At 45.4% G+C, this 23,272-nt stretch overlaps 2 protein-coding genes across 3 annotated transcripts in view; one reads left to right on the forward strand and one right to left on the reverse strand.

The window, feature by feature from the left end:
• The window catches only part of DMD (dystrophin), a 4,652,165-nt gene that overhangs the window by 1,407,249 nt on the left and 3,221,644 nt on the right, over positions 1-23,272 (forward strand). The window lies entirely within an intron of this gene.
• On the reverse strand, positions 1,480-22,845 carry LOC147697860 (uncharacterized). The gene is made up of 8 exons (XM_086933584.1): positions 22,818-22,845; positions 4,784-4,885; positions 4,510-4,611; positions 4,236-4,337; positions 3,962-4,063; positions 3,688-3,789; positions 3,414-3,515; positions 1,480-1,664 (listed from the first exon to the last, which is right to left on the reverse strand). Exons 1-8 carry the CDS (start codon positions 22,843-22,845, stop codon positions 1,480-1,482), a joined length of 825 nt encoding a protein of 274 aa, XP_086789710.1.

The raw sequence follows: 23,272 nt of genomic DNA on the forward strand, positions 1-23,272 counted from the left end.
CAGGTGCACTGCTCTCTTTCTCTGTGGCGGTGCCACTGCTTATTTGTTTTCTATTTTGTGTTCATTTAATTGGGCTGAGTAATGTATGAGTGTACTTTACAGAACTGCGTAATGCTAGACACAAAGGGGCAGATTTACAAGCCCCTTGCGCCACGTTTACGCTGCCTTACCTGACGCACAGCGACGTAAACGTGGCGCATCCCAGCGAGTCATGTACAACGTGATGCTTCTAAGGAGATGCGCCACGTTAAGACCTGGGCCTGCGCCACAATGGGTGCGTTGCCACGCAGGGGGAGGGGGGGGGTGGCGGTCAGGCAGATGTGCGCCTCGCAAAAGTGCCTGCGTGAAATCTACAAGATTTAACGCAGGCACTTCCGCGACGCTGCTACGTCAATTCTTTATGCCTGCTTGCTTGAAGCAGGCGTAAGGACTGATGCGGTATGTTGAGTATTGGGCATCCCTGAGCATTGCTATAGTTGCATCGCGCCTGCGACGCGACTCTAGAGATGCGCCCCTCTTTCGTCACGAGATGCATCACGCATCTGCCTACCCTTGCGCCAGGGTTTGCCGCATTGTAATTGCGGCGCATCTGCCGTGACGCAAGGTTAGTTTTGAGTTACGCATTTTGTTCTGGTGCACCTCTGGAGGTGTGCAGCCCAGAACTCGTAAGTATGCCCCTAAGTGCATTACCTGTGCATCCCTGCAAAGGGTGAGGCACGCCAGCACCACCCATGGTGCGCCGTATTTTCAATGCGGCACGCCATGGTGCCAAAACGTCACCGAAGCGTTACGCATCGGTGCCGTAAAGGCGGCTCATTGATGGAGTTGCGTTGCAACGATGGCGCAGCTCCAGCAATGCTGCGTCAAGCCGTAAGCCTGCTTCATGCAGGCGCAGGGTTTCAGTGACGCATCATTGTCCTAAATGACTGAGTAGAGGCTCAGGTGCAGTCCTTCCTTTGTAGCCCTCTTTTTGGCTAAAATAGTTGGTTCTTGTTCTTTCTAAATGTTTGATTTGGTTGACAAGGACATCGACAAGCAGCAATCATCATTTTTTTCTGTTCTTTCTTTCATGTTGTACGTCAGGTCCGCCCAGGGGCAAGCGGACAGAAACAGCGGATGCAGTGGCTCCAAAGGAGGAGGATGATGCAGGCCAGGGCGGCGAGTGCTCCTTTGCTGGCCCCAGTAAGTTTTCATTTAAATATAGAGGACCTATTGTTGTCCAAGCGTTCCTAATTTAAATTTTCGAAACAGTGTTTAGATAGGAGCTAAATCAATAATACTACTGTTGCAGGGACAATTCTCCACAAACCTTACTATGGACACCAAAGACCAGAGTAATAATATTTCAGAGTGGCGTGTTTGGCACACTGTATACTATAGTATAAACTCGGTAGTGTCAGCGGCACGGACTCCTCCTTGCAAAAATTACAAAACCTTTCTCTCAGTCACTCTAGCTTGGAGGACCAAAAACCACAGAGTCTATTCAAGTTTAAAAGCTTTATTAAAAAAAGTAAAAGTAAACACATATATTAAAATAAAGTTAGCTGGAAAAGGAAAAGTGCTTGGTGCTGAGTTGATGAGTAATGGAACACATGTCTTGTGGTCGAGCCGAGCTTTCACCTGGTTTAGTTGGTTGCTCTTGTCCGTAGAAGTCCAGCGTCTGTCTGTTCAGAGAAAAAAGATGTGTGTTAAAATTAAGCAAGCATTCATCAATTGTGACAAAAAAGTGCAGCAAGACAACAGCCTTCCCTGGAAGGAGGGACATTTTTACTTTAGACTAGAGTAGACAGTCAATTATTTTTTCTGTTTTCAAACTTCTTCATTCCTAGACCAAATACTAGTGAGTGGTGTAATCTAACAGTCTTAAATATATTTTTTAGGTGGAACAGCTGGTGGCGGGGCCAGCTCGGACGTGATCGTCATCGACTCGGAGTCTGAGGGCGACTCTGGGGAGGATGCGGCGCAAGTGGATAATCAGACTGTGAGGAAGCAGGCAGCGGTGGTGTGGAGTACAGGTAAGCTGGATCATGGTACTATCTGACTCTTAGATAGCATATGATGTGTATCCAGTGCTGGACCAGTGACAAATTACAATATGGTAATTACAGCAGGCTGGGACCGACAGACAGATAGAGGCAGAGAGAGAGGAAGACAGAAGGAGAGAGGGAGGGAGCCAGAGGGAGGGTGAGGGAGGGAGACAGAGAGAGAGACAGCGAGGTAGAGGGAGACAGAGGGAGACAGAGAGAGAGATAGAGACATATCGCCTGGGCCTGGTGCAGATGATACGGTTGCTGGTGTGGTTAACGGCTCAGAGGAAAAGTCACTCACTTCTGCCAGATCTCTTTCATATGAAAGAGCACCAAACCAAGGATACAAGTGAGTTGTGGGAAGGGAAATGGTGATTCAAGCGCCCCCCCCTTGCCCCTCCATGCGGACGCCCATGATACTGGCCTCAATAGTTTTGTACTGCGCTGGCTAGTTGCTAGTTGTACTGTGACACAACTTCCTGCTGAATCATTTTGTGTTAATCATATTTTTAAAGAGCATTCGTTACAGATTATGTTTTTCTTTCTTCTTATAGTTGGTAATACCAAAACATGGAAACCGAGCAGGAGTATGCGGGCTGTACTTGCCCGGCAACGGAGGCTGGATGCCACTGTTGCGCAATATCGCCGGCTGGTGGAAATGGAGGGGGACGACACGCACTCCAGTGTAACATCTTCTGCATCCTCCTCCGTGACCCCACGTTCTGCCGGTAAGCGCAGTGCTCCAGCCAACCGGAGCCGTGCTGGAAGACGCCACCGCCGAGCAGCAAAGGCTGCACCTCCTCACAGTACTGTAAAGGCTCGCTTGCGCCTTGCACTCCGCAGAGTGTCCAACCTAGAGGCGGAGGTCCAGAGATGGAAGGAGTATCAGACTCTGGTGGAGGGCCTCCGTTTAGATCAAGCCATCATCCAGGAGAAGTTTGATGCCCTGGAGGCCAAATTCAACAACCTGCATCCGTAGAGTGTCCCTTGCCCCTTTTTTAGAGACTTTTGGGGGGTGGGAATTGGGAGTTGGGTTTTTTGGGGACTTTTGATGGACTATTTATTTGTTGGGGTTAGGGAGGGTCTTGCGGGAGTTTATTTTGTTTGGGATATAAAAATATACTTTTTCAAACTTTATCTGAGCATAGCTGTTTTTTACTACTTTTGAGCCTGGTGGGTGGTGGTTTTGCAGTAAGTTTGTTTTACGGAACACTGTCATCGTGTTGATTCACCTGTAGTTGGCCAAATGTTTTCCAAAGTTAAATGCCTGTCACAGAGTTTCCATAATCAAGAGTCCTAGGAGTTTACTAGTAGTACCACTGTCACTCTCTCGCCTCTCCTCCTAATACTCCATTATACTACCTCCCATCCAAACGCTTATCTTACCTGTAATTTGTGTTTGTTGAAGGGTTGTCTCCACCTGGAATTCACAGTGTCCTAAAGCGTTCCGCAGCTGGGCCCCAACTGGAGTTTCCCGGCGTGGATTTTCTGCAAAGCAAAAGCAACCTGTAGTTGGCCAAATGTTTTCCAAAGTTAAATGCCTGTCACAGAGTTTCCATAATCAAGAGTCCTAGGAGTTTACTAGTAGTACCACTGTCACTCTCTCGCCTCTCCTCCTAATACTCCATTATACTACCTCCCATCCAAACGCTTATCTTACCTGTAATTTGTGTTTGTTGAAGGGTTGTCTCCACCTGGAATTCACAGTGTCCTAAAGCGTTCCGCAGCTGGGCCCCAACTGGAGTTTCCCGGCGTGGATTTTCTGCAAAGCAAAAGCAACCTGTAGTTGGCCAAATGTTTTCCAAAGTTAAATGCCTGTCACAGAGTTTCCATAATCAAGAGTCCTAGGAGTTTACTAGTAGTACCACTGTCACTCTCTCGCCTCTCCTCCTAATACTCCATTATACTACCTCCCATCCAAACGCTTATCTTACCTGTAATTTGTGTTTGTTGAAGGGTTGTCTCCACCTGGAATTCACAGTGTCCTAAAGCGTTCCGCAGCTGGGCCCCAACTGGAGTTTCCCGGCGTGGATTTTCTGCAAAGCAAAAGCAACCTGTAGTTGGCCAAATGTTTTCCAAAGTTAAATGCCTGTCACAGAGTTTCCATAATCAAGAGTCCTAGGAGTTTACTAGTAGTACCACTGTCACTCTCTCGCCTCTCCTCCTAATACTCCATTATACTACCTCCCATCCAAACGCTTATCTTACCTGTAATTTGTGTTTGTTGAAGGGTTGTCTCCACCTGGAATTCACAGTGTCCTAAAGCGTTCCGCAGCTGGGCCCCAACTGGAGTTTCCCGGCGTGGATTTTCTGCAAAGCAAAAGCAACCTGTAGTTGGCCAAATGTTTTCCAAAGTTAAATGCCTGTCACAGAGTTTCCATAATCAAGAGTCCTAGGAGTTTACTAGTAGTACCACTGTCACTCTCTCGCCTCTCCTCCTAATACTCCATTATACTACCTCCCATCCAAACGCTTATCTTACCTGTAATTTGTGTTTGTTGAAGGGTTGTCTCCACCTGGAATTCACAGTGTCCTAAAGCGTTCCGCAGCTGGGCCCCAACTGGAGTTTCCCGGCGTGGATTTTCTGCAAAGCAAAAGCAACCTGTAGTTGGCCAAATGTTTTCCAAAGTTAAATGCCTGTCACAGAGTTTCCATAATCAAGAGTCCTAGGAGTTTACTAGTAGTACCACTGTCACTCTCTCGCCTCTCCTCCTAATACTCCATTATACTACCTCCCATCCAAACGCTTATCTTACCTGTAATTTGTGTTTGTTGAAGGGTTGTCTCCACCTGGAATTCACAGTGTCCTAAAGCGTTCCGCAGCTGGGCCCCAACTGGAGTTTCCCGGCGTGGATTTTCTGCAAAGCAAAAGCAACCTGTAGTTGGCCAAATGTTTTCCAAAGTTAAATGCCTGTCACAGAGTTTCCATAATCAAGAGTCCTAGGAGTTTACTAGTAGTACCACTGTCACTCTCTCGCCTCTCCTCCTAATACTCCATTATACTACCTCCCATCCAAACGCTTATCTTACCTGTAATTTGTGTTTGTTGAAGGGTTGTCTCCACCTGGAATTCACAGTGTCCTAAAGCGTTCCGCAGCAACTCGTCAACGTAAGTTTCTTCATTGTGCGGAATCCAGGCATCAGCATTACGGGAAATGGATAGAATGAGTCTGGAGGAGGAGGATAGACGACCAGGACTGAGTTCTTGGCAACTAACTTGTGAACCTGATGAATGCTGCGGCAAGACAGTTCTGCTGATGGGCTTGTTCTTTGATTGGGTGATTACAGTTTTGTTGTGAATGGGATCAAGCACTTGGTAAACAAAGAAAGACAGACACACAGGAATAAAAGTGAATAAGGAGTCGAACTAAAAATAAAGTTAATGAATCATTGACTCATTTTCAGAACTCGGTGTCAGGGAAAATGAACTCGTCCTCATACTCTGCAAATTCAGTCGGTAGTACTTGTGGTAACTGAGAAGAACTTTCCTCAGGTAGGTCGGTGTCCTCTTCTTCCTGCGTGCATTCTCGTACTTTGTAATCTGGTGGTATGAAGTGCTGGTTCATCTTTATCATGGTGAGCCGCTCCACATTTGCGGGCAAGAGGCGGGACCTTTTGGAAGTCACAATGCCACCAGCAGAACTAAAAACACGTTCTGAAGACACGCTTGCGAGTGGGCAAGACAAGTAATTGATAGCCAGGTTGGTGAGCTCTCGCCATATGTTTCTTTTCCCATGCCAATACGCCAATGGGTCCTCAGTAATATTGACCGCTGTTGAGTCATCCAGGTAGGCCTGCACCATTGAAACAATGTTCTCCCGCATTCCTGTACTTTGCACTTCTGTGTCCTTTCTGGGACAAGCAAACCCTAGCTGACTTAGCCAATCCTCTTCAGACATATCGCCTGTGCCTGGTGCAGATGATACGGTTGCTGGTGTGGTTAACGGCTCAGAGGAAAAGACACTCACTTCTGCCACAGGCACAGAAGTGCTTTTATCCGACGCCTGTTGGCCTGCTGATTCACTAGTACTGTCTTCTCCTACAGTTTCCTTCCTCTCTCTTTCAAAACGAATGGCTGACCGAGCTAGCCAACCTTTGTACTCTGTAACATCTGAAGTTTCAAAAGGAATTAATACTTTTCCTAACAATGGCTTTCTGTAACGTGGATCCAGAATAGTAGCACAAATGTAGTGCTGTTGTTTCTTGATATTTACAAGCCGTTTATTGCTAACTAGGCGTTGTAATAATCTCTGCGCCAACTCATATGCTTCATTCTTTCCCGCATCCTTTAATTCTGAAGACACCACCTTGACTTGGTGCTCGAGCTTCAGCAACAATGGGATAGCTTTGCTCAAAGAACAGTCCTCCCTGCTGACTTCACGCGTGAAGACCTCAAAAGGACGAAGCATGTCTGTCAGGCTTTTAACTAGCTGCCATTGCTCCACCGCTAGCATCATTTCTGTCGGATCACCACCCAGGTTGTAGAAATACTCATTGACTACTGGAAACAGCTCATGCAGACGCTCAAGCATGTAGAAGGTTGAGTTCCAACGTGTTGCCACCTCCTGGATAAGTGCTTTCACTGGCATTCTACGTACATTTTGCTGGCGCCTCAGCTCCTTCCGGGCCTTAAAAGAATGGTTGAAATGTGTGCATATTCTTCTGCAGATGGTCAGTATTTTGTCGACTGCAGGTTCTTTTTTCAAGAACTTTTGCACGACAAGGTTCATACAGTGCGCCAAACACGGCACTCTGAAATAGTCACCGTCCGCCATGGCCTTAACTACATTGCTGCCATTATCAGTAGAAACATAACCAACCTTGCAATTTCTTTTGGGCAGCCATTGCAAGACCTTTTTGTTAAAGTCATGCAAAATGTTGTCTGCAGTATGAGTTTTCTCCATGCCAAACATGGCTAATGTTGCATGTTTACGAGCACCCTTAAAAATGTCGACCAAGTCACCACCTGCATTTATCCGTTTAGCAACCCCTGAAAAAGAGACCCAGTGTGCAGTGATGCACATGTAATCAAGGGCTTGGCAACTGGTCCACATGTCTGTTGTCAGGTGTATAGTGTGAACAGCACTCTTCTGCAAAGCTGCCCCAACCAACTCAAGCACCTCTTTATGTAGTGCTGGAACAGCAACCCTGGCAAAATAGAACCGGCTAGGAACCTTCCATTTAGGGGCCAGTGTTGCCACGAGTTCAAGAAAACCCACACCTTCGACAAACGAAAAAGGGAGAAGGTCCACCGCTAGCATTTTAGCCAGCTTAGTGTTATACAGGCGCACAATTGGGTGGTTGCGTTGAAATGGCGCATCTGAGGAGAACATGTCTGTAATGCTGCGCTGGACAAGTTTAATGGATGATGCTGATGCCTTCTTCGACCCACTTCTGCTCAGTGTTGACATTTTCCGCATTGGTGTGTCTCCCAGACTCTCAGTGTGCCTCCTATGTGTTCCGGAGGGTGTGGTGCTGCCAGGGGTACTGGGTGCGCCCGAATAAATGTCTGACGCTTCTTCTACCTCCCCGTCATCTTCAGATGAAACACCTAGTACGGGTTTATTTTGGCCACTTGCCCTTTGGGATTCCTTTGCCTTGATGTTTGCTAGGTGCGCAAACCATTCTACAGAGTGCCTTCTTTCAAGATGACCTAGCTGGCCTCCGGTACCATAGTTGGTACCAATCTTACCGCGGCTAACTGTAGTCGTACAAATGGAACAAACGGCTAGGTTATCATGCTTTGCATGGACACTAAAATAGTTCCAAACTGGGGACTGGAAACTTCTGGTTTTGCCGCACGAGGTGATGATACTGCCAATGCCAGATGAAGCAGTGGTGGATGAGCCTTGCAGACCTCTACTGGGTTGTGCAATTATTGCAGCAACCCTACTTGAGGGAGTCGAGCTGGATGGAGTTCCCCTCTGGGGAGAAAATATGGGAGCGGTAGGTTTTGGTGAACTTGTACTACATGACTGCGTTGGTGGTGCTACCAGTGCCACATCGCCAGGGTCACGCTCAGCATGACGTCGGGATAGGGTATAAATGTCTGTCTGCTGCATGGCCGGTGTGGCTGGAATGACGTGTGTGATGACTAGGTCATTGCTGTCATCCTGTTCATCAACATCAGAATGCACCACTTCATCAAGTCCGACGTTCGGATCCATAAGTATGAGCTTTCCGGGGCCCTTCCTTTTAACATTTGATACCTTTCTCAGCTCATGGTGTGCCTCCCTCTCAGACGTCGGAGATGGTTGCCAATCTTGATGCAGATCATCTGAGGGAGCGGGGCTTGAAGAGGAACTTCTACACACCCTCCTTGATCTTTTCCTTGCTGGGGAGCTGGGAGAAAATGAATCATCAGGAGGAGTGGCTTCGTCTTCCTGACTTGATACCCCGGGTCCAAAGTCAATTTCCTCCTGTGCCCCGACTTCGGGAAGAACAACCATTGTGGCCACTTGCACCGCTCCATGCGCCGCTACATGGCCCTCTTCACTGACCTCTACTTGCAACTCTTCATGGACCTCGCCTTCTCGGCCTTCTCCTTCTCGGCCTTCTCCTTCTCGGCCTTCTCCTTCTCGGCCTTCTCCTTCTCGGCCTTCTCCTTCTCGGCCTTCTCCTTCTCGGCCTTCCCCTTCTCGGCCTTCCCCTTCTCGGCCTTCCCCTTCTCGGCCAGCTCCTTCTCGACCAGCTCCTTCTCGGACAGCTCCTTGCGCATGTACTTGTGCTTGTACTGTTAGCTCATGCAGTTGTTGTTGCGGCTTTGGTTGTTGAATAGTACTTGAGCCAACATCACTGGTCGTTGGTGATTGAACCAATAAACAGGCTACCTGTGCAGCACTCATGGTGGACTTTGGTTCTTTTTTCCACATAAATTTAGTGGTCGAGGCACCAGACTCCTTGGTAAGTGGTGCCACTTGCTTCTTCTTCTCCTTAGTAGAGACATCTTTCTTGCAAGAGGAGCTACGGGCACCTCTTTTCGGACCCATCTTCTGATTCTTCTTCAGATGTCGGAACAGCAGGCTGCAGCAGGACTTCTTCCTGGCACTGATGCTCAACGATGATGCAGAGTTCTTGACTTTGTGCACCTAAAAGCAAACGAAGACAGAGGAACATCAGTTAAATATATGTTGCATATGTGGCGCTTCATTTAATAGTTTGCAAGTAGGCATTTATGAATACACACGTGCACACCACAATATGGAAATATCAAAAATAAGAATTGCTACATTTTTGGGAAACAGGAATTCAACATTGAACCAAGAGAGCCCACAGAGAGGCATGTAGTTAGTTTCATGTACCACTGACTCAACCTGGGCACAAGGGGTGAAAGCAAGGAAAAATGGGTGCAGGCCTATGGCACAAAGCTCACTGCCTGCCTTCAAAATGTCCGCTTGACCCCCATCCACATGGCCAGGAGGACCATGCCTCAAAATGGCCCCACCCAACATAGCCAGCCCCCAACCCCTACTCCAAAAAGTCAAAAAAGACAACACAAATCACCACATTCCAATGCCATCCATCAAGTTTCAGAAGGTTTATGCTGCCTGCTGGTGGTTTTCTGGTGCAGAATTGCACTTTTTGCAATTTAGCGAGTGCAAGATTGTTGCTTCACGACGCGAACGCGGCAAAACACCCGCAAAATCACCAAAACAACCGCAAAAGTCGGAAAACACACACAAAAATCACCACAAAGAAAATCAACTTATCAACTTACTTGTGAAATCAAATTTCGAATACACACGTGCACACCACAATATGGAAATATCAAAAATAAGAATTGCTACATTTTTGGGAAACAGGAATTCAACATTGAACCAAGAGAGCCCACAGAGAGGCATGTAGTTAGTTTCATGTACCACTGACTCAACCTGGGCACAAGGGGTGAAAGCAAGGAAAAATGGGTGCAGGCCTATGGCACAAAGCTCACTGCCTGCCTTCAAAATGTCCGCTTGACCCCCATCCACATGGCCAGGAGGACCATGCCTCAAAATGGCCCCACCCAACATAGCCAGCCCCCAACCCCTACTCCAAAAAGTCAAAAAAGACAACACAAATCACCACATTCCAATGCCATCCATCAAGTTTCAGAAGGTTTATGCTGCCTGCTGGTGGTTTTCTGGTGCAGAATTGCACTTTTTGCAATTTAGCGAGTGCGAGATTGTTGCTTCACGATGCGAACGCGGCAAAACACCCGCAAAATCACCAAAACAACCGCAAAAGTCGGAAAACACACACAAAAATCACCACAAAGAAAATCAACTTATCAACTTACTTGTGAAATCAAATTTCGAATACACACGTGCACACCACAATATGGAAATATCAAAAATAAGAATTGCTACATTTTTGGGAAACAGGAATTCAACATTGATCCAAGAGAGCCCACAGAGAGGCATGTAGTTAGTTTCATGTACCACTGACTCAACCTGGGCACAAGGGGTGAAAGCAAGGAAAAATGGGTGCAGGCCTATGGCACAAAGCTCACTGCCTGCCTTCAAAATGGCCGCTTGACCCCCATCCACATGGCCAGGAGGACCATGCTTCAAAATGGCCCCACCCAACATAGCCAGCCCCCAACCCCTACTCCAAAAAGTCAAAAAAGACAACACAAATCACCACAATCCAATGCCATCCATCAAGTTTCAGAAGGTTTATGCTGCCTGCTGGTGGTTTTCTGGTGCAGAATTGCACTTTTTGCAATTTAGCGAGTGCGAGATTGTTGCTTCACGACACGAACGCGGCAAAACACCCGCTAAATCACCAAAACAACCGCAAAAGTCGGAAAACACACACAAAAATCACCACAAAGAAAATCAACTTATCAACTTACTTGTGAAATCAAATTTCGAATACACACGTGCACACCACAATATGGAAATATCAAAAATAAGAATTGCTACATTTTTGGGAAACAGGAATTCAACATTGATCCAAGAGAGCCCACAGAGAGGCATGTAGTTAGTTTCATGTACCACTGACTCAACCTGGGCACAAGGGGTGAAAGCAAGGAAAAATGGGTGCAGGCCTATGGCACAAAGCTCACTGCCTGCCTTCAAAATGGCCGCTTGACCCCCATCCACATGGCCAGGAGGACCATGCTTCAAAATGGCCCCACCCAACATAGCTAGCCCCCAACCCCTACTCCAAAAAGTCAAAAAAGACAACACAAATCACCACAATCCAATGCCATCCATCAAGTTTCAGAAGGTTTATGCTGCCTGCTGGTGGTTTTCTGGTGCAGAATTGCACTTTTTGCAATTTAGCGAGTGCGAGATTGTTGCTTCACGACGCGAACGCGGCAAAATACCCGCTAAATCACCAAAACCACCCCAAAAGTCGGAAAACACACACAAAAATCACCACAAAGAAAATCAACTTATCAACTTATTTGTGAAATCAAATTTCGAATCCAAAAGTTATTGCAAATGGCCCACCACCAACATAGCCAGCCCCCAACACCACCCCAAAAGTCGATTAACACACACAAAAATCACCACAAACAACATCAACTTATCAACTTACTTGTGAAATCAAATTTTGAATCCAAAAGGCCTCAAATCCAAATATCCAGCAGCATCCACAAAAAGTAATCCTTCCCAGTCAAGATCGAATCCAAAATGGCCAGGAAAGGAAACAGGAACAGGAAGTTGGAGACTGGGGCACTTCCTTCACCCCTCCCCAATGGGAGGAACTTGCTGGACAGGAACAGGAAGTTGGAGACTGGGCCACTTCCTTGCTTCACTCCTCCGCCATTTTTGTAATTTCGCGAGTGCGAGATTGTTGCTGCCCGCGCCGCGGGCCGCGAGCAGTGCGAACACAAGCAAAAAATCCGCAGCGCGCGGATTTGCGGATTTTGCGGGAAATCCGCGAATCTCGCGGATTGCGGATTTACCGAAAATCCGCAAAATCCGCGAGCGGAACGGATTTTACGCCCATGCCTAGTGTTTACTGTTTTTGTTGCGATGTATATATTTATAAGTTATTAAAGTGTTATAATCCTACTATTTTTTTTATCGATTATTGCTGTTTGAGATATTCCCTGTCTACAAACAGAGAAGAATAGAAATATTCTGTCTCCCTTTGCAGATAGTGAAGGATAGGTAATTCGGACTTTTGTCCCCCGTTGTAATCTGTCATGCCTGATTGATTGATTGGCTGGAAATTTATTGTTCAAGGAATAGTTCTTTCGAGGTACTCTCTGTTTGCAAATAACGTGGAATAGAAATATTCTGTCTAGTCTTTGCAAGTAGTGAAGGGTGGGTAATGCGGACCTTTGTCCCCCGTTGTAATCTGTCACTCCCCACTGATTGAGAAACTACTTCCACCCGGACCATTTATTAGAGGTACATCATCTGACTCAACCGGAGAGAACCCCTAATAAAGAAGACATATGTAAAATACGAAGTAATCCCTGTATCCTGTTAAACAGAAACTTTAGCATGAAACACACTTGAAAAGGAAAGGAAAGAAATCGAACAAAATCAGTAGGCCTCTGATGAGTTTTTGACTTCGCTAGAAATAAGAAACATGAAAATGGTGAAAGAAGCCAAGCTTGACGTTACGGCAGCCACAAGGTAGCTAGGCTCCGCCACCCCCCCACTGCTCCAAGCATGTCTGTCCCACCGCCCGCCACGCCCAATAACGGTAACATGAAATAAATACAAATCAGCAGATACCTACCCCCATTCCGGAAACTCCCGAAGTGCAACAGGTTCACGGCTACGCCCATCCAGAAGACGAGGCCTTCGGCACGTGTAGGGCGAGTCCTGCTGGCAGCCGTCGGCCGGGGAGGTCGTCGCCTAAGGTGGGCCAGGACAGGAGCCGAGGCCGACGGGATCCCTCTTCTTTTTTCAATAATGGCTGCGACAACACTGGGGGGGGGGATGTCTTGCACATGCCACCGCCCCCCCCCCTCGTATCTCCTGGTCTGGCCCGGCTTGATATGAGCTCCCCGTTCGGGCCTGAAGCGGCGCCCTGCAGGCCACGGGGGGGATGTCTTGCCTCTGCCTCCGACCCCCCCCTCTTATCGCCTGGTCCGGACATCACGGATATCAACGCCAGGTGTCGGCGGGGGGTGCGCTGGGAGGGAGAGGCGGCGCGAACGAGCCTCTCCCACCCCCCCCAGGTGGGGGCCCCTCAGCTGCACCCCCAACGCTCCACTCACCCAACAAAAGGGTTCGTCCACTCTTGCGATACAGCGATGCTCCACTCGCCCAACAAAAGGGTTCGTCCACTCTTGCGATGCAGCGACGCTGCACTCACCCAACAAAAGGGTTCCTCCACTCTTGCGATGCAGCGACGCTGCACTCCCCCGACAAAAGGTCTCGTCCACTATTGCGAGGCAATGATGCTCCGCTCACCCAGCGGGGGTCTCGTCCACTGTTGCGGTGCAACGGCGCTTCTGAGTTCAACTAGAAAATGAGTCCTGCATCCAGAAACGTTCTCCTCAACTTTGAAGATTCTATAAGAGCCACGGGGCCCCCGACCCCCGATGGGGAATGACTGCCATGATCACCGACGGAACGACCCCGACGTAGCCGCGGGACGTCGGCGCGCTCATGCCGGCGCCGGCCTCAGTCTTGAAATCACCAAAATCCTGCAAGACTACCAACTTGATCAGTTCCGGTGGGACACCAGTATGACCCGGTAGGAGAGATTTTTGCCTCCCACCCCTCTTTGACTGATGGTTCATGTCGCCAGTCCCCTCTCCTACCCTTCAACGAATACTTTTGGACTGCCAAAAGAGGTCCCGGTCCAACCACGAGTTGGTGGAGACATTTTTACTATACTTGGACCTTCCAGACCTCACCCAAAATGGCGCTGGTACAAATGAAACTATTGTGCCCAGATTGCTCAGCCTTGATATCATGAGATATGTATGCAGTTTTTAGCACATGAATTGATATGGGATAAGACTGATTATATGTTCGGACAATGAATTGATCCGGGATGGGCATTGATTATACGTTCGAACAATGAATTGACATGGGACTTGTACTGATTACACATTCGGACAATGAATTGATATTAAGTTCTAATGCATCTTTGATTACTGTATTTATTGAAGGTTAGAATTGTCGACACTTTTGGTACTTGCTCACAATGAATTATCGATATCGAATGAGTTGTGTTTTAGTAAGCCCTTCTTCTTATCTCTTTTTAAATATTTATGTACGTTGTATTGTAGACTAAATGTTTTTATAATAATGATTGTATGTTTTAAATTTGTGAAAATTTTTGTGCTTCGATGAAATTGTGATATGTAATATTGCTCGTTCTTTTATGATTTTTAATAATCGAATAACGAAAATTGACTGACTGACTGACTGAATTATCGATATGATTTTGTTGCACTTGTCGCACTTTTTACTGATTATATGTTCGGACAATGAATTGATCCGGGATGGGTATTGAAGTTCGAACAATGAATTGACATGGGACAGGTACTGATTACACGTTCGGAAAATGAATTGATATTAAGTTCTAATGCATCATTGATTACTGTATTTATTGAAGTAATACTGATCTCTCCGCATGAAATTAATTTTCCACATGCTACACAAGTCAATCTCATCTGCCCAAAGTTCTTTTGCAGATTTGGGACCGTTTCCCTTGCCTCTGACTCACTTATGCTAAGTCATTGGTGGATGTTTTTGCCGGTCGGGGGTTATCCCCCAAATCTCGAAGTTGTGCTTTAGAATAATTAAGAGGGTGCCACCTCTCCATGTGCCGATGCATGGTATGATTACCATAGCGCTATTTTTTTTCGGTCCCTTTCGAGAGTTTTTTTTTTGCAGATGAGGCAGGTAACGAACCTGGCTTTAACTTTCTTTTCATGAGAAGGAAAAGAAAACAATTGCCAGATAAAATTCACTTTCACATGGGACGTTCTTGGCATTTCTTTTAGTTTTTTTAATGTACATGTTCATAAAACGATTACACAAATGAAACATTTGTGAGTTTTAAATTTCCGGAGAAGTATAATTTACCAATAGTTTTCTCTGTAGATGTTTTTCCATTAACAAACCCAGTTCCATCACCCGCCCAGGATATCACTACTGTTCCCCATGTCATAAACCATTGTTGCTTCTGTTTTAATAAAAAATGTTTTAAGGTGTTTACTGTTTTTGTTGCGATGTATATATTTATAAGTTATTAAAGTGTTATTTTCCTTCTACTTTGTTGGAGTGCTATATATTTTTAATGTGACACATAATTGTGAAGACTTTGATGTACAAAAAGGCATCCCTGGAATCTTCCGCTTCAGGCTCGGACCCACACACCCTCACAGTGAGAATCCCCTCCCCAAGCACAATACAGGATGGCTATCAGATAGTAGGAACGCGTGTGGTGTGATGGATCTCATCGGGTGGGTGCCTTGATCTACTGTAACTCCTTTGAACAGGGGTGATTCTCTACAGCTGGAGCCATAAACTACATCGGCAGGGCTAAGTGATAGACTGAGACCGGCCTGCACAATCAGACACAGAGGAAGAGGAGTGTCAGAGGGTGCGGTAGTGAATAGGGTGAAAGGAAGGTGTCGGGCGGGCACGGGTGTGAGTCTCAGGGAAGAGCAGCGCAGATGGGGGGAGGTTTATGGCCCATGCATGAGAGAGAGAGCGGGGGTGCTTGCGAGGGTGGGGAGCCGTGCTGAGAATCGACGGCGTGCAGAGAGTGGGTCTGGTCAAGGCATCTAAAATGGCTGCCGTGCACGACAAAATTGTGGCATTGGAAAAAAGGCAAGATGGCGCAGACAATGTTTATCAATAAAGATTAATTTATAACAATTATTTTTAACAAAATATTTAATCGCAGTGACAAAATGGCGGTCAACACTTCCTGATTTCCATCGAATCGAACGTTAACAGACGTCACGCAGCAAAAAAAACCAAAAAAAAACGCTCAAGCACAGCCGCTGGAAGACATGTATCAACATATATGAGCCTCCTCAGCCACCCTCAGAAAACATAAGGGATCAGGATACCTCGCCCATACCCCCTTATACCCTGTAATTTAATTAAACCGAAACACAAAATGGCGAATTCACGTTTCGCTACCAGTTTGCGGCCCAGTTCGCGGCCCGGGAAGCGCTTCTACCGTGAAAAATCTTTTTTTTTTATTTTCCCCACGGAACCCTTTAATAACCCCAACATCATTCCTAGGGGGTCAAGAGGGGTCTACCTTGCCCCCTTTCATTAAATTCCCCCTTCGTTTTTCCCCTCCTCTTGTCTCTCGATCCTACCGAGAGACAAGATGGCGGCCGCTCCGGACTGTTTAGAATGTTGACAGACACCGGAGAGCCAATCAGCTTCGCTTCGCAAAGCTCCGTGACGCGAAAAGTACGCGATCTGGAGCGCTATCTAGGGCGCTGTCACAGATATATAAATTTTTTAAAACGTTAATTTCTCAAAATCCACTGGAGCACATATATTGAGACCCAGCAAAGGCACATCGGGCTACCAGTCCCTACAATTCTGCCAAGTTTCGTGCAAATCCATTCAGCCGTTCGAGCTAAAAGTGAGGCCAAACGCCCTATGGAAATTAACATGGGAAAAACGCGTTTAGGGACCCCCCTTTTTTCTTGGCCCCCCCTTGACGAAACCCCCCCCAAATTTTCAAGGGGTGCTCAGAAACAAAATGTGCCATTTTCCTGAAAACTTCAGCCGATTCCGTCCACAAACGCCAAAGTTATTAGACATAGAATTTTCAAAAGTTCCTTAGAGAAATAATCCTAACTATATATACCTACTGGCTATATATATATATATCCATATATATATATCACACATTTTTGCTAGACTGAAATTCGTGGTTTCACTTTATGAAGTAAAGAACCAAAACCTTGTAAAATTGATCATTTCACAACATTTTCTATTTTTTTATTGTCATGGAGTTATTGAGTATTTTCATGATCACTTGCACCTACACATCTATCTATTCATCCGAAAAGAAGACATACAATATAGCCCTGAAATGAAGGACACATGTTTGAGAAAAAATAATCCAGATATGTATGAAATTAGGTATTTTAGATGGATGAAAGGTTGCTATACACACCAAGCCATGATTACTCAGAAATAATTTTCCTTAAAGAGTACTGATGCATTACAAGGGCAGCAATGTCAGGGGCTTTATTTCAAACAGAGCAAACTGTCCATTTTAGTGCCACGGCGCGCATTTAAATTGGTGCCCTAGGCAAAAACAGGGGGCCTTGTGCCCTACTAATAATAGTGCTCTGCCCCACAAGTTCGCAGCTCGTGGCTGCACAATGGTGAAAAGACGGATTGAAGCACCCAGGCCCCCTATCACGGAACACAAGCAGTGCTTCATTTGAGCACTTAATTGGCATCATCACACTTATGACACTCTGCCACATGGTGGCGCTGCTCATCTAATTTAGAGATAAGCAGGACAACGGTTGTTCATGAATTCAATATACATTAAGAAAATACTAATACCTGCCTGCCCATCCCTTCCTTTAGCTTTGGGGACCTGAACTAATCTGAACTGTCATGCTTGCAGACGACAGAGATGGTTAGTAGTTGTTTTGGTATCATCATTGGCAGTGATGATGGGGCAATGAGTGGTGCAAGCTGCATTGGCCTACTGGTCAGGGCCCTGCACATCTTGTTTTACCAATTAAGCACTGATGCATACAGCCTGCACTTTCAAGGATGATGACGCCCCCGTGCCTATGCCTATTAACGCTGTTGTATTTTCCATTTCAAGTAGAGAACATATTTTTTACAATTCGACTAGGAATCTATTTTTAAAAAAACAAGGAGTGTATTTGAAATATAAACATCTTCAAAAAGATTCAAGGTTACTTACAGGGGCCTGAGTATCCCTTGATGCTGAATTCCTAGCATTCACATTTGGGTGCCAGGAATAATTTTTACTTTTACACTTAATATCAGCAAAATTGACCCGGCTGATTCAACATGGGAACTCTATCCAGAGAGCTCCTTGGTTTCGGATGGGTTTTATTAGAGCTCTCTTTCAAGTGCAGATATCGGAGTGAAAATGTTTCCAGTGGTACAAAGTGCCATTTCAGGTCAACCAACAAGTGCATGCGGCTAGCAAGGAGAATTAGGGTTGCCTGTTCTGGAAGTTCCATTGTCTTAAAAACGTTTGTGGTTGTCAGAAATTTTTCAGAGTGTTGGGTCTGTAGAGTCTTGCCAATGAGGACATTTCAAAACCACATGCCCTTTACTCCATCACCCACTGAAAATGCGAAATGAATCTGCAGCGGCTCAGTGCATGACACATTCCTTCAAGCAACTGTTATTCAAGGCAGACTCTAGGGCATTAGAACTAAGCCAGCACACTGATGAAAGATGGGGGTTTTGTTTCAAATTTACAAAGAAAATAATGTAGGAACCCCATATTTTGACCTCTTCCGTGCTCGTGACGGAACCACGCCGTCATCTTAACAGCGCGGTTCCGTCACAAGCACGGAAGCACCGTGCTCAATCCCCACCCCCGTACTGCGGCAGAATTCGTGGAGTGGCGAAGGGGTTAAGTAGTTCTTGAAAACTTGTTTTATGGAATCTAATTTGCAGAGTTAAGAGTTCTTTCTGGGTGGCACCACTCTCTGGGTCGCACTCCTTCTCAGGTGCCTATCATTGAGTACTTTTAGTCAGGTGCTTTGCAGTTAGACTTTTTCAGGACAGAGTCAGGTTCGAATATCCCTGAGAAACAGCTCATGTAACTGACTTGACAAGTTCTCGAACACGCCACTGGGCACAGGGATTAAAGTCAGTTTGAGGAATACCCGCATACATCATGCATACCTTAGTTCTGGTAGGCCCACTCCTCCTACATGATATCTTCCAGCGTTGCAAGCTATGGTTTCCCTGCTCCTGACAGGGTTCCTATGGTTAAATTTCAATTAGTGTGATTTTTGTTTATATGAACTTGTTTGAGAATGCTGCTTTGTTTTGATTGCCTTTATAAGTCTAAGTTATAAAAAATAGAATGTTTCCAAAGACATGCTGAAGAAACCTTAGTTATATGTGACCCGAAGTTGCTGAAAGACAATAATTATTGAGAAAAGAAATCCTATGCTAAATAATTAACTAACACATCAGTGTGGGATGGTTTAGAGGACCTGTTTGTAATTGTTTATCAGTAGGGAAGAAGAGTAGAAGGTTGACATTCCTTAAATACCTCAGCATGTTGTCCCCTCCATTTAACTGCACAATGTTAACACAAGGGGGGAGGGTATTCTCAAGAACGTGTGATAATTATCGCAAAATTAGCTTAACGCATCTTGGGAAAATAACGCTGTGTTAACATTGTATTCTCAACACGGCGGTACCATGCGATGGTCTCATGATAATGCGTCAAATGACTGCGTTAAAATTACCTCGATGCCTACAAAATGCAAAACACGAACGCAAAAAAGCGGCGATGTCCCAAATTGCGATACAAAATAAGCGATAACCAGCGACAGGCCTGTAACTCCCATGCGTCATGCAGGAAAATGCGCTATAAAAGCACCGAAAATTACAATTAAAATAATTTAAACTGTGTAGCACCAGGCAGGAAGCTGGAGCAAGTACAGAGGACGACCAGAACCCCACAAGCCCCCAGGAGGATCAGCCTTTGACCTCAGGGTCACAAAACGGCAAGGAGAAGAAGACGAGGTTCAGTCTGCAAGAAAATAGGATCATAATCACAGAGGTGATAGAACACCACCAACAACTGTTCGTCACCTCCAACGTGTCATTGGCAAATAAAAATGCAATATGGCAGTCCATCCTGGACAAGGAGAATGCAGTCGGAGTGAGGAGGAGGACAATTGGAAAGGTTAAGAGGCACTGGAATGATGCGAAGCGCAAATCCAAGAAGAAACTCGCTGACAACCATCAGGCAGCAATGCAGACTGGAGGTGACAGTCCAGCGGCACACCAGGAGCTGGATGAGGTGGAGAAAATGGTGTCCACAGTCATCAGAGGGGAGACGGTGACAGGAGTTGGGGATCCGGACACTGCTCGACATGACCTGACACAACAGCAACAGGGTGAGTACCGAACAGGGACTGGGGGGCGGGGGAGATGGGCACAATGGCACACATTCACAATTAAGAAGAGCACACTACACACCCACAATGACTTAGGTTCATGTCCCTATTCCCCTTGGCACACTGCAGCACACATACAAACAGCAAGTAGGCCCTCGGCTACTATGGGCACAAAGGGGTCCCTCCCCACACAGAACCAATCTCACAACCAACCCATGCATATGATCCAGCGCTCCTAATGAAAAACTGTCTCACAAACGCTACTCATCTCCACAATACTCACCATTAATCATGAATCACTACCTAGGCCCATAAACTAAAGAGACAATTTGAGCGACTGAATCATGTGACCTAATTAAAAATTATATTCATAAACTATTTACAAAAATATATAAAACTGCAGTTTATTATATCTTACCATGGTTTTTAATCATACAACATTAATTAAGTCACATAGGTGAATGGATCTAAAAATGATAATTAGACCATGAATAAACAAGACCAGCTTGTCATTTCAAAAATCTAATTTATTAGCTTTATTATATTCAAAGAAAGAGCATTTTTACTCAGAAATCATTATTTTATTATTAATTTGAAAGCATCATTCGAGGAAAGGCTTATTAGTCTGACATTTCAAAGATAAATCATTTAGTATGAATTTAAAGCAAAATATAGGTTTCCATTCCCTAAACTCAATTTCCCTGTCTAAAAACTCTCATCACCAAAAAATATAATTGATAAAGACAGCTATCCTTACGTGCCCCAAACGTCCAACAGCACGTCATTCAGGAATCGGGAAGCAAGAGCCCCCTCCTGCCTGTAGGACCAGATTTTATACCTTTCTAACTAGCTAATCTCTTCAGAAATGTTCATATTTTTTGCCATCCAGAGTTCCCATTGGCTGACTTATGTCAGACCATCCATGTCATCACCGCTTTCAAACTAAGAACGGGCTCTTCTTCAGCCCTATTGTTCGTGTCATTACACTTCCTCGAAAATGTATCAGAATAAGTTCTTTCGAGTTACAAATTGCAGCTTCCTTGCATTGGCAATCCTGCCGCTTCCTGTCCTTGGACAAAACTTCATGAGCACATTTTGCATGTCGTTATTCAACAATAATTTCTGACAAGGTTGTCAATGTGGTAAAACTTTTCCACTTCTCGTGTGTGCAAGGCTCCTCTCCGGACAGGTTTCAAAAACCCCATCTTTACGTAGGCCCAAAAGGCCTCTCATGGAAACTAGTATTTAAAGAAACCCAAGACAGTAATTAATTAAAGAATTGAGACCCATTCTGTTACCCACCCCTTCTTCTAAATAATAACCGAGTTAATTATGTTACCTAGCTAAGCACAAAAAGCAGCATGTATAATAACCTTCTTCTTCCAGGCCACCAGGATTCTCCACGAGCTTATGCCACAGAAAAGACACGACAAAATATTAAGCATACACAAATATAGCAAATGGCATTAATAAAACAGCCGCATTTAATACTGACAATAACAATAGACAAGGTTAGTTTATTATTTCCACGCACTTGCAAATGCAACATAAAAGCACATTAGTCCCGCGTGTAGTGTCTGCAATTTTTAAAACAAAGTTGATTATTTATTTCAACCCATGCCATTAGTACTGTTATACTTATTATGGAAGTTTAACTTTGCGAGTTTGAACAAAATCCCATTCAATATCTCGCTCCATCACATACGTGTTAAAACCAGCAAAGCTGCATGTCTGTGAGCCACACTGACAATGTAGGTGACACTGCATGACGAATAGCATGGCTGCAGTTCAATTATCATGATATGGTGCAGGAATATCTATGGCATTTTAGACATATGATTTATATTGAATTCTGAATAAACTGTCAATATGTATCTTGTATTGTAGAGTGTGCTTGTGAGTGTTTGATTGTGATTCACAACTGAGTGTATGTGTGAGTGTTGGTAGGGGAATGTTTTAAGTGTATTTAAGTGTATTTAATGTGCTTCATATTTTGTATGTTATATGTTTTTTAAAAACCAAAAAAAATGATCTAGAGAAAATCAAAAACTTAGATGAAGTAAAAAATCAATAACATTGAAGATTCATTCCAGAGACATAGATCCCCTCACTTTTTGTGTAAATCGATTGTGAGTTGTTGATATCATGGAAAACAATTAATGGCAGCATTGGCGCTTTTTTTGTTGATACATTAGACTGTGGCTTGGCCTTGCTGCTTGGGAGCCCATACCCAGTAGTGTTTATTTGCATTCAAAGAAATAAGGGGCAGCAAAATCACAGCTGCAAGGGCGACTCTCCCACAATGCAGCACACACACATAGCAATAACAGCACATCAACATTGACAACAATGTGGTACGAAGTGCAACACTTTCAATACAGAACAGAGTACACACCTAGTTCTGCTTGTGTGTAGAAACTGGCAAATCGCATCTGCCATAACAGGAAACTGTGAGATGATAATGTACATGTACAACCTCACATTCATGATGTAGTTCAAATGTCCACTGTCCCACATGAAATAGTCAGCTCCTCCCAAACAGTCACAATGTACATTGTCATGCAGTCTGTATTTAAACTTGAACAATGCGTCAACATACATGTCAACACAATGTGGAAAAGCATCTCCCCATCACATTGCAGAGGGAAAATCAACACCTCCTGCAGAGCAGACCCGACTACTCATCAGTGATGATGAAGAGGACCTCCACACCTTCGACACAGATGCGATACAACAGCTCATGGAGAGCTACGGCAACCCACCTCCTGTAGCAGTGCAGCCCAGCTGCATCGAGGAGACCCCACCCTCTGCACAGACCACACAGCAGGAAGCACCCACCACCACGACTGGCTCCCAGCACCTCACCGAAGGACATATCGCATTCCAAGGCCAGGTGTTATACTGCCAGAAGGAGGTAGCTGAACAGGTGTGGGTGGTGTTCGACCATATGGCAGCAAAACTAGATGACATACGTGGGTGTCTAAGTCACATCAGGGACCACATACACTCCCTAACGGACACCCACAGTTTGCTCCATGATGTTCAACAATCCATGCCTCACACCGCTGGAGTCATGCCTCTCAGAGGAGAACAACTGTCTAGTCAGAGTGGCCTCAGCGATGTGAGCCAAGAGTTGGCACAGATGCTGAGGGGAATGGAGTACATGGAGCGGATGCATGCGGAAAGAATGGCTGCCATGGATGCACACCAGCGAAAA

The sequence above is a fragment of the Lissotriton vulgaris genome, chromosome 8 (genome assembly GCF_964263255.1).
Source record: "Lissotriton vulgaris chromosome 8, aLisVul1.2, whole genome shotgun sequence".
Classification (NCBI taxonomy): Eukaryota; Metazoa; Chordata; class Amphibia; order Caudata; family Salamandridae; genus Lissotriton; species Lissotriton vulgaris.

Coding starts and splice junctions, on each gene's coding strand:
- LOC147697860 (XM_086933584.1), bottom strand. CDS start 22,845: ATGCAGCTGGGCTGCACTGCTACAGGAG. Junction 4,886..22,817: donor GGGCTGCACTGCTACAGGAG/GTGGGTTGCCGT, acceptor TTTGCTTTGCAG/AAAATCCACGCCGGGAAACT. Junction 3,516..3,687: donor TCAACAAACACAAATTACAG/GTAAGATAAGCG, acceptor TTTGCTTTGCAG/AAAATCCACGCCGGGAAACT.